The sequence below is a fragment of the Protopterus annectens genome, chromosome 16.part0 (genome assembly GCF_019279795.1).
Source record: "Protopterus annectens isolate FY-2018-M chromosome 16.part0, PAN1.0, whole genome shotgun sequence".
Classification (NCBI taxonomy): Eukaryota; Metazoa; Chordata; order Ceratodontiformes; family Protopteridae; genus Protopterus; species Protopterus annectens.
Window position 1 is genome coordinate 161,315,216 of NC_056750.1, and position 12,831 is coordinate 161,328,046.

At 37.4% G+C, this 12,831-nt stretch overlaps 1 protein-coding gene across 3 annotated transcripts in view; it reads left to right on the forward strand.

Moving 5' to 3' along the window:
- Positions 1–11,530, forward strand: part of LOC122791087 (apolipoprotein L1-like) — a 97,392-nt gene extending 85,862 nt beyond the window's left edge. For all 3 annotated transcript variants that reach the window (XM_044058881.1, XM_044058882.1, XM_044058883.1), the window contains one exon: positions 9,828–11,530. In XM_044058881.1, coding sequence (XP_043914816.1) covers positions 9,828–10,692 — 865 coding nt within the window. In that variant the 3' untranslated portion in view covers positions 10,693–11,530. The remainder of the gene's footprint in view (positions 1–9,827) is intronic.
- Positions 11,531–12,831: the final 1,301 nt, after the last annotated feature.

A 12,831-nucleotide genomic window follows, 5' to 3' on the forward strand; every position in this document is an offset into this window, starting at 1 on the left:
GACATCTCTGCAATCCAAGTCGTACTTACAGAACAAAACGCAGGCAGAAGTGCTGGGTGAATGTTTCTAGGTCCAAGACAAGATACAAAATGCATTGACTTTTTCTCTGAGATATTTCTTTAGTTACTAACAAACATTTCTGCTGGGTCATCTCAGATTACATCATTCTTGTCAACTCTGCTTTTAGTTTCCAGGCCAACAGGAACTTAAAATATGACACCTCAGTGTCAAGAATATTTATCTCTTAAAAGCTGACACTTATCTCTTAGAAACTTGCCTGGAACTGGAAATCATAAAACTGTTAAATACCTTTACATTTGAAACCTGCAATTACCTCTGTTTCCAGACAATAGGAAAGCCTACAACTCTCAACATTGTATCTCCTTTGAGCTGAAACAGAGATAACAGTCATAAACAATTTCCACTTATTTTCTTACAGTTTGCAACTTAACTCTGTATATTCCAGCCTTTGCCATCAACACATTCATTTGCATAGGCATGTAGTTTATACACATTTCTGCTCTTTTCCAGCGGGGTGTACTGTGGTTACAATCTTGAAGCTCAGTACAAAACATATGGTTTTCTTACATTTCTAAGGCAAGCATACAAATCATATTACTATTCACAAATGACAGAATTATTTACAAACTTCTAGCTGGCTGGGCTGACAGACTTCACAAAGGACACAGGGAACCTCCAAACATTGGACCTGTTCCAGTCTGGATCCTTCAAAGACAGGTCATTCTTACTCATCTTGGTGGACATTTTTGAAAAGGTCACCAAAGAAATGGATGAAGGAAAAATGATACACACCACATAACTTTACCTTTCAAAAGTGTTTGACACAGTCCCCCTCTCAGGCATTGTAGCAATGCTAAATAAACTGGGGCAAAAATTCAGATAAGATGTAGTAAATCAAAATAGAGGAAGATACCTACTCAAATAGACTAGTCACCCCAGGGTTCCGAGCTTGGACCTTTCCTGTTTGGTATTTAGTTATCAGAAGTAAAATCCAATATCAAAGGGATCTGTCTGACTACATTTGTAGATGAGTGCAAGCTAAGAGCAGTCACTGAATCCACAAATGACTTGGTCAACTTGCAGGAAAGATTGTACCAAATAAATAAACGATGCAAAAATTATGGACAGAAACTATATGCCAAAGAAGTATTATTGAATCCTCTGGGAAGTTATCCACCCTAAGGAACCACCACATTGGAAATATATCCCTAGGAATTGACCCAGTAGTTCAGGATTTGAGAACTTATTTTGACAGTAAGTTAGCTTTTGACCAGCATGTGTCTATTGTCAAAAGAATGTCCTTCTATGTTGCACAACTTATAAAGAAAGGGACTGTGTCTAGATCTATGGATATTATTGTCACCCTTTTCTCAGTCCTCATTAGGCCAGTCATTGAGTATAATGTCCTCTTTGGCTGGTATCTGTCCAGACACATGCAACAACTAGAATGTCCATGAAGACACCTTACTAACAAGATACAAGGTTTAAACAACATGTCATACATGGACTGACTCAAAGCCATGTTGCTATGCTTCTATATGTGAGCCTATATTAAATGTTCAAAGTCTGAAAACTTTGAATCTCATATAATGGACATCATATGAACGAAATTTTCAAACATCAAACATTTCAACGGAGATTGCCATAGGGAATTATTTCCTTCATTTTAATGTAGTACGATCTTAGAGTTGGTATATTTAAGTAGAGGGGTGTGGGGAGTGCAGGGGGGCTTGCCCCCCTGCATAGAGTGTTCAGGTAGGTTTTATTGTTTTTACTTTGTTTACATTTTAAGCTTGATGTTTGAAAACTTTGCTCATATGGAGTCAACCATATGAGATTCAAAGATTTTAGACTTCAAACTTATAATATAGACCCCTATACTTGGCATGCCAACAGACAGGTAAAAGATGATATTATCTCTGCACTGGAAACAGAAAATTTACCCAAGGACTACCCCCCTATCCAATCAAAATGAAGTATTGTCACACACTATTATCTCTGAGGGCAGATCAAGCCCCTGGTTTAAATAGCATAGTCCCCCTTAAACCTGTTTTAAAGAACAGAAGATGTAAAGTGTAATTAATCCACTGTGCCATCTATATTTCATTGACAAATTTACAACTTTAAAACCAACTGACAAAGACAATACTATGTGAGCATTATCTGACTGAGACCAAAGTCATTTTTCAGCTTTTGTCAAAGGACATTTTATTGCTCGCTTATTGGCCAACACCATCTTCTCCATATCTTTATTAAAAAAGGAATACATCCTTATTTTAAGGAATGAAGAGACTATAATGATAAAAGTTACTTTCATATTTAAGAACAGAAGAAGTATATAACAAAACTACTGCGCCATCTATATGACAAACCTGTAATTTGAATTTTGTCTGATGATAGTAACAACAAGTGAATTTTACCTGATTAAGGCCAAATTTATTCTGGCCATTGTTAAAGGATATTATGCTGATTGCTTATTATTATTTTGCTTATGCAGGTAAAGATCCATCATACCTGCATAGCATTTTAATGAATAGAAAGTTATATTCACAAATTCCTTCGAAGATTTAATATTTGGAGTGTTTATGAATGCTTCTATTTACTTATGGATACTACTTCATTTAGAACAGCACCACCTGTCATTGGTCTTGAGAATTAAAGGAAAATGGAAGAGTAATACTCACTTTGCTCACATTATCATGAATAACGCAATATATATCCAATCAAAATGAAGGACTGGAACATCTAATTTACATACTTAATAAAGGCGGGAAACAGAAGCATAGAGTTGATTACATGCAAATTAATCTTGAGATAACAAGACAGGATTGGATGTTGCCAAGTATTCATCAATGGTGACTGGTCAAACAGTATAGAATTCCACATATAAAAGGAAATGGAAGTCCTTAGTGTTTTATATGATCTGAGGAAGACAACAGTCAAAAGCACTTATCGAATATCTTCAAGGGACAGTTTTGAGCTTTTTTATTTTTCATTTTATTTCAAGTCGAAGTTTTATTCATATTAAAGGATTACATTTTAATTGGAACATTTGTGGATTTCGTTGATTGGCCATCCTTGGGTGGATTTTCTGTCTTTTTTCTGCCAATATTGACTGTTTTTGTGACAGACCACCTTTAGCGTTTGGGAGTTATTCATTCATTTGTAAGTTATTCTAATTAGGGGTAAAATATAATTATTGCCTATGGGATGGGTAAGACCAGTCTAATACCAAATGGAATAGGTTGATATGAACAAAAAAATGGCTAGGCTTAAAATGGCCTACAAGGACAGCTAGCCTGGTACTTAACTACGAACCTATAAGGAGTCAACAGAAAGCATGAAAACAGACTCTCTTTCACACTGGAAATAGCAGCTACTATAACTGATCAACATGAAAGCTTCTCCAACTAAATTGCCATTACAGAATAGTAAACAAAATAAATTACAGATGTGAAGAGCAGAATATGATATATTGTAAAGAAAAAAACGACACGTTTGTCACAACTAGTGACAACAGCCCAGATTTCTGCACAGAGGATATTGTCTGCAGAAAGGTATTTCAGGAGACAAGAATGCAGCATAAAGAGAAAGTTGGATGAGCGAACACATGAAAAGTTTACAAATTCAACAGAATGAACCAACACTTAAATACAACTCTGCTGAGGACATCCTTAGAAGGTGCCCATACCATCTCAACTGATTCTCTTCAAAATGAAGGGTCAATGTCTGCACTTGGAGATCCTCACAGATTATTAAGCTTCTCAGTCTGTCATGGAGATTAAATCCAGCTACTCTCTGATTTAATCTTATTTCTGTCACTTGCATCTGAGATCTTATGATTTTAGTCACCACTCAAAACTCATAACCACAGGTACTGGGCATAACAGGTAAACTGAGATTTTTGTTTTATGACCTAGTGCTTGTGTTCCACAGTTCTGTCTAATACTTGTAGTACTACCACTGCCCCACCCATCTGCAGGTCAATATCCTTGTCACCTCTACCTTTGCTTGTGCCTTAAGGTACTTCAACTACCCTACCAAATATGTGTGCCCCTCCCCCACCTCCATAAAAAAATCCACCCTTTCCCAGGAGACAACCATAGCATTTGATTTGAAAGTGCATATTTTCAGTCCTCCTGCTTTAGCATTATGAAAGGTATCATTCCTGTAAATGCCGGAGACCACAGCCACTTAAGGCAGACAGGATAATGTCATCTGCAAACACCAAAGATGCAACCCTCACATCTAAACTAAATGGACATTAAATGCTGGCTTTGCCTTGATGTCTTGTCTATGAAAGTCATGCACTTTTGGTGGAGTTGTACATCTCCATTACATGTCTGACTTAATTTTGAAAATATGGACACAACTTTCAGATACAAAGATCTAATGGCAAACAGCAGTGGGCCTGGGACCACATCTCCATACTAGTAAAACAATCCAGTGAAATATTCAATGCAATGGAAGTGTCAACACAATAGATAAAGCACCCTGATTTCCTAATGTATAATGGTGGTGAATACTTCCTGTGTTATTTATTTTAATGACTACAAGCTATTTATCTTTAAATTATATCTAGTAACAAAGGTTTGCTCATATTAGCAGAATGAATGCCATCTAGTTACCTTAGAGCATGGAAAAACATAGTGCTGATTTTGAGGACTGCAATTTTGTCTACAGTGAGGTGACTTGCAGTTAGATGAACTCTACCTAACTAGTGTAAAATACAAGTCCTTTGTGTAATGTGCATTCATGCACAGAAAACCATTAGTTTAATGTTTCTTGGTCTTCACTGGCATCTGATTTGATGTTATGTCACCTTTAAACGATGTGCTGGATCTTCAAAGTACAACATATTCAATGTCCAAAAACTTTGGAAGGCCTTTGTCACATTTGTCTATCACACTCCATTATTGAGGTGCTGAAAGAAGTTGCAGAGAAGTTTCCTAAAACCACAACATTTTGCAGTTTTCCTTTTGCACCCTTAACCTTTGATATTCTCTCTCCTGTCATATAAAGCATTACCTTATAGCCAATTCTTCCTAATCAGTCTCTGATTTGGTCCAGCACTGCACCTTCAAATGTTTGCTGGTTTTGTTGACATGTTTACTCAATGTTTTTGTGTGTTTCCATTTTTATCTTGTGGGGCTGCATCTTTTCATTTGTCTTGTGGCAGTGGCACACATAGTCTAATTTGTGTTTCAGTTATGTGTTCCATTCGTATCTTATAACACTGACATACCCAATGATATATTGTGTGTTCCAACACTGACACACCCTGTATATTGTGTGTTCCAACACTGATGCACCCTGTATATTGTGTGGTCCAACACTGACACACACTGTATATTATGTGTTCCATTCTTATCTTGTAACACTGACACACTGTAGATTATGTGTTCCATTCGTATCTTATTTCAGTTTTTTTTAAAGTACCTCTCCTATAAGTCATAGGTTAGTGCTAGGCTAACTGCCCTTGTGAGCCATTTTAAGCCTAACCAATTATCCCTTGTGAGACTCAAACCCTGCACCTTGTGTTTGTAAGGCAAACACCTTAACCATTAGGCCACCCCCAACCCAATAATTGTAACACTAACACACCCTGTATAGTATGTGTTCCATTCCTATCTTGGAACACTGACACACACTGTGTATTGTGTGTTCCATTCATATCTTGTAACACTGACACACCCTATATATTGTGTGTTCCATTCATATCTTGTTACACTGACACACGTATATTGTGTGTTCCAACACTGACACACCCTGTATATTGTGTGTTTCCATTCTTATCTTGTAACACTGACACACACTGTATATTGTGTGTTCCATTCATATTTTGTAACACTGACACACCCTGTATATTGTGTGTTCCATTCATATCTTGTTACACTGACATACGTATATTGTGTGTTCCAACACTGACACACCCTGTATATTGTGTGTTTCCATTCTTATCTTGTAACACTGACACACATTGTATATTGTGTATTCCATTTGTATCTTGTTACACTGACACACACTGTGTATCATGTGTTTTCATTCTTATCTTGAGGCATTGATATACTCAGTATATTGTGTGTTTCCATTCTTACCTTGTAACACTGACACACCCTGTATATTGTGTGTTTCCATTCTTACCTTGTAACACTGACACACCCTGTATATTGTGTATTCCATTCTTACCTTGTAACACTGACATACCCTGTATATTGTGTTTCCATTCTTACCTTCTAACACTGACACACCCTGTATATTGTGTGTTTCCATTCTTACCTTGTAACACTGACACACCCTGTATATTGTGTTTCCATTCTTACCTTGTAACACTGACACACCCTGTATATTGTGTATTCCATTCTTACCTTTGGCACTGGTGCAGACATTATATTATGTTTACATTCCTACTTTGAAATACTAACACGTTGTGTATTATGTTTCAGTTCTTATCTTGTGCCACTGGCATGCAGTGTATTATGGGCCAAATTCAGAAAGGTTGCTGTGAGGTATATGCAGTGACCATTTCCAATTCAGAGACAGCTCTATCAGAAATGTTTGAATTAAGGCAATCATGCAGTCAAGCAAGTCAGAAAATCACTTGGATGTGTAAATTACCTCTGCTGCCATTGTTGATGAACACAGTCAAAAGCTCATGTTTCTATTCTTATCTTATGGCACTGATGCACTAACTTCCCAACCATGTTAGAGGTAAGAACTGGGGTGTTAACAGACAAATAGTGCCAGAAGGACATTTGTCTTTATGTGCATTTGTATGTGTATGGCTGCATGTGTGAGTGTATGAAGAGCTGTGTGTGCATGTGTGTGAGTGTGTGTCTGCCTGGGTGTTTGCAGTAGAGGATTAGTTAGGGGATAGGTAAGGTAGGAATGTGTATGTGTGTGTGTGTGTGTGTGTGTGTGTGTGTGTGTGTGTGTGTGTGTGTGTGTGTGTGTGTGTGTGTGTGTGTGTGTGTGCGTGTGTGCGTGTGCGTGTGTGTGTGTGTGTGTGTGTGTGTCTCAATGGATGGATGGGTGAGTGCGTTTGTGAGAGTGATATGTGTGTGTGTGTGTGTGTGTGTGTGTGTGTGTGTGTGTGTCTCAATGGATGAATGGGTGAGTGCGTTTGTGAGTGATATGTGTGTGTGTGTGTGTGTGTGTGTGTGTGTGTGTGTGTGTGTGTGTGCATGCGTGCGCATGTGTGTTTGTGTGTGTGTGTGTGTGTGTGTGTGTCTGTCTGTGTGTGTGTGTCTCAATGGATGAATGTGTGAGTGTGTTTCTGACACTGATTGGGTGAGGGGTCTGTGTGTGTGTGTGTGTGTGTGTGTGTGTGTGTGTGTGTGTGCACTTGCTACCTGATAGTGTAGTCACTTATTTTTTTTTTTTTTTACATAACAAGAAGTATGAAACTTTATTAAATGACTGCAACAGATTATGTTTTACAGGAAACAGGGCATCTACAACACCAGCAGCAGGAGCATCCTGTAAAATCAGGGACAGACAGTTGAGAGGGATGGAGGTGGATCTATGTAGGGAGACTTCAGTAAAATGCTGGGAGGAACACTAGACAATACCAGGGAGAGTATTTAAATTATTACTGTGACTCACTTAAAAAGTAACAGCTCTAGCATCTGAATGCACTTTATGAGCAATAAGAATGAATCTCTAATATCTGGCATTGCTGACGAATTTTAAGGATTTGGGATTTATGAGGGTAGGAGCAAAACAATAAAAAGATACATCTGGGACTCTGCCAACTTAGGGACAAGTAAGGGAGACATCTGTTGGTGTGTGTGTTTTTATGTGTGTGTGTTTGAATGTGAGCAAGTGTGTGGGAGAGTGAATGAGAGGACTCCCTCTACCAAAGTGATACATGGGCCCACAGTGTTGATTACTACAGGAAGATGTTGATTATCAGTAGCAGAAGTGAAGGTCAGTTCATATGCATGCAAACTAGCAAATAATGAGGTTTTTGCTCCTTGCATTTAAGGTCTCAGAAATGCAATTCCCCACATTGCAAGAAAATGCCTTTCAGCATCAGCTTTGTCTCTGAATCCATGATCATGTGTTCTATTCCTATCCTGTGGGACTAGCACACATTGTGTATTATTTGCTTCTGTTCTTATCTCAAGGCACTGACAAGCACTGTATGTTTTGTGTTTCCATTTGTATCTCGAGGCACTGACATGCACTTTATGATGTATATTTCCATTCTAATCTCAGGGCACTGACATGCATTGTATGTTGTGTATTTCCATTCTCATCTTGAGGCACTGACACACATTGTATGCTGTGTGTTTCCATTCTTGCCTTATGACACCAACACAGACTCTGTATTATGTGTTTTCATTCTTGTTTCATGACACTCACACAGTGTTTCAGTAGTTCTTAGAAAGGTTTGCTCATATCAGCAACACAGTATAACATTTTTTGTTCACAGCAAAACGGATAATGTATATTTTATCATGCTTTTCATATAAACAGCAATTTTTATATATTACTTAGCTTATTTTATCTACTACTTTCTGATTAAATACAATTAATAGTCATACACAGTTTAACATGCGAAAGCAGCATCCAACATATTAAGATATTTTTCAACAGAAAACAGCATTAATGCTAAGTTAATCATCTGCTACACCAAGACATTAAATATCATGCCTGGGTGCTGAAGCAATTAAGTCTGGAGTCAGAGTTTCTATTCTAATAACTGAAATGGATATGGCTCATAATAAACCTATGACCTCAGTAACCGTTTTTTCTTTTAACAACAAATAAACATAAACTAGTAACATCACATTTTGTTGATTCCAAAACTGAAGTCAAACTTAAAAAAATAGTTTTCAGAAAATACTATCCTTGGGATTCAGAAAGGTGAGCATAAGCCAGGACACAGCCATTTTCTCACTTACAGTAAGCCTTTCTAATTCTTAGACTGCTCAGCTGCTGAGATTTCTCATTAGTAAGAGCCTCAGCATAGGAGTAGTCCCACAGGCTGAGTTGCATGTTAATGCAGCAATGCAGGTGAACAGCGAATGCACATTTACCAGATGCTCTCACCTGGAAATGTCAGGGGCTTCTGATGTATGCTGCTAAGTTAATCAATGGGTTGCAAATTCCACTTCTGGAAGAAAACTGAATGCTGTCAAAGATGTCCGTTACATATTCACTGTTATGGTGCAAGTGAGTTCAGCAAAAACATAGGGGTGGGGGGTGTTAGTGTTTGCATATGTGTGGATGTGTGAATGTGCGTCTATAAGGGCAGGAATGTACCTAGATGAATGTGTGAATGTGTGTGAGTGTATGTGTGTGTGTGTGTGTGTGTGAGAGTGTGTGTGTGTGTGTGTGTGTGTGTGTGTGTGTGTGTGTGTGTGTGTGTGTGTGTGTGTGTGTGTGTGTGTGTGTGTGTGTAAGGGTCCATTTGCCAACACATTTCATGGGCTGCTAGGGAAAACATTATCGCTTTCAGGTCTAATAGTGCTTGTACTACCTTCAGTGGGATTCAGAAATATGCTAAGGAGCTGATGATGAGGTTTTTCTCACTGCTGTAGCCATTGCTGTCCCTGAATCACATTTTCTCACCATTATGTAAAATGATCTACCAGTAGTAAGCAATTTATGTGATTAATGAGGACCTTTCTGAATTGCAGGGCAAGTCTTGTCATATTAATTTAAAAAAAATGACAGTGCTATACATTTTGTTTATAAAATTATATTACCAAGTCATTACTATACATGTATTTCAAGATTTGTATTAAATTACATTTTTTTACAATACCTATGATTTTATTTTTCATTTGTTCTATTAGTATCCATAAGACGGTCAAAGATATTGATGACTTTCAGAAGATGCTGTCCCCCAGAATAGCTTCATTTGAAAACAAAATCCAGCAGCTTGAAAAAATTGCAGACAACCTGGACTCATTTCACAAAGGTGCTGTTGTTGCAAGGATTGCAGGAAGTTCTGTTTCTGCAGCAGGCGGAATCACTGCTCTTACAGGACTGATGCTTGCTCCTTTCACATTTGGGGTATCTGTTGTGGTTGCTGGTGTAGGTGTAGGTATAAGTGTTTTAGGGGGTGCAGCCAGTGCAACATCTTTCATAGCTGATTCTTCAACACAAAAAGAAAACTGTAAGAAAGTGAAAGAAATTATAGTTTCTTATTTTCAGGAAGCAGATGATATTTATAAATGCCTGGCATCTTTGGGGGAAGAGTTTGAGAAAATTGAGAAAATGGATGAAAGATTTAGTAGTAAATATATAAACATGAAGAACAGCAAAGCTGAGGAAGGAGACCCAGATGTCTCATTAGATGAGGTGGCAGCATTTCTTGGTTTAGCAGGAGCTGCCAGGGCTGGTTTAGTGGCTTTTCATGCCATATCTAAACTTGCTCGAGCATTTACTGGTGTTCTGTCTGGGATGTTTCTTGCACTTGATGCATACCTTTTAGTTAAAGATGCTCGTGAGCTGAGTGAAGGGGCATCAACTGAAACTGTGGATCACATCAGAAAAGTAGCTGTAGCTTTAAAGGAGAGTTTAAATGACTTAAATGATTCTTGTGCAAACATTGCACATGATGGAAATACATTGTGGCTTCTTTACAAAATCTCTCAGAATGAAGAGAACTCTGAACCACAGGAAGGTATAACAACACACCCTGAGGAAGCTACTTGATTAACATTTTTTATTATTTGGACTGTTTCTAACTCTTGTTACTTATTTTATCTGCTACAAAAAACTGTGACTGCATATAATTTTAGGCACTGCAATTTTCTACACCACTTGTTGCAAAAGGAAGGAAACTGCTTTCTTTTTCCTCCATAAAGTAATACATGTGTGTGTGCCACCTTATATTCAGACATAATTCAAGTAATTAGATTATTTCTGTCTACAAGAAAGCACATATAATTATTATTTACTTTACAAATAATCATTGGGCAAGGTGTAGGCGTTTATTGGAATTGTTTGTTGAGTAATGAATTCATTCATGGTAGATCCTGTTTCAGATATACACAAATTCTGATTATAATATCTGCTCAAGCATTTAAATGAACAGATGCTTGAGTAACTCTAAAAATGTACATGGGCAGTACAGTTCTATTATTTATTGGTATCTGGTATATACTGACATGAATGCAAAGACCAAGAAATCCTTAAAACAAGCAGCAGTAAATCTCAACACATGGAACACCCTTAACCACACATTTCTTATGTTATTGTTTATGATATTTTAAATTGTTATATTTTAATAAGAAAGAGAAAACAAATTTAACTTTGTAATATATTCCTGAAGCAAAGTAGAATAGTTCATGTAATAAAATACTACCTTGTTTATTAACCACATGTCTCATGCAGCCCAGGAAAATAACTTGTTAGGATGAAGACTGCCTCTTTACCTGCATGGTAAAATCTAGAGCTGATCTTCTGTTTCTTAATTCCTACAGATTTAAAACTGTTACAACCCATATTCCAATAGGAATTCTTAACTTCCACGAAGCACTTTGCTTTATTTAAAAAGTACCAGATGTGTAAAAAATAGCTTATTCAAAACGTAGTATATTTTATTGACATGGAAATGTTTTGCCAAGTGAAGTATGTGCTCATGTCTATAGCAAGCTTATAACATGAAATCATCCCTTTTAAGTACTGCAGTCTATTAATAAACCAAAAGTCCAAACCATTTAACTAATAGCACTTTTAATTAATGAATGGTTTGCATCTTATTCAAAGTTCCATTACCCCCTCAGACAGTAATTTTTTTTAGCAAAAAACATGGCGTTTGATCCATATCCATTTTCACCTTCCAGACTTAGTTTGTAAAAGCCTACCAATACAATTATTCCCAAATAGACTTTGCTACGTGTTAGAGATTATAGCAATAACCCACGCCTGGGTGTGGGTAATGCTGGATTTACCCACGGTTGGCGTGGTTTGGTCCCGAAGCCCGAGGCCCAAACAAGCCAACTGTGGGTAAATACAGCATTACCCACACCCAAAGTGGTTATTATTATTCATGACATTATTTAAGAAAAGAAACTATTACTTTTCTTAAATAATAGCATAGTATAATGCCTGTTTACTGCCCTTCTGCAGATGTCTGGCATCGGCGCGGCAGTTCTGACTGTGTACGCGCCTACGCAGTACATCAGAGCTGTGGCCAAAAGCAATGGAGAAAGCAAGATCTCCGTTGCTTTTTTTTTTTAAACCTGTCTCGCTATGTTAAATGGGTTTAACATAGACAGCTTTAAAATAAGCAACGGAGATCTCCGTTGCTTATTTTAAAACTGTCTCGCTATGTTAAACCCATTTTAGCTGGCAATAAAAAAAGCTGCGGCCTTTCTTGCTTTTTTTTAAAACCTGTCTTGCTATGTTAAATGGGTTTAATGGCGAGCCAGTTTGCTATGGCGAGGCCAGCTAAAATAAACAGCGGAGATCTCCATTGCTTATTTTAAAAGCTGTCTCGCTATGTTAAACCCATTTAACATAGCGAGACAGTGTTTAAAAGTAGAGTTATACTAATGGAAAAAAGTCTGGGTGACCGAACCTTTTTCCATTAGTATAACTCGATTTACAATGTGCACGCTGGCCAATCAGCGTGCACGTTTTGGGGGGGTCATGGTATAATATGTAGTAAAAGTCATACATAACCATCCTTTAGTAAATGTTTTAAGTATTTTTTTCAGAGTCTTTAGTAATGTTATCTCTCGGAATGAAGAGAACTCTGAGAAGAACAACATGTTAAGAGGAAGCCAATTTGTAAAGTGTTTATTATTTGGACTGTTGCTAACTCGTTACTTATTTTATTTGATACAA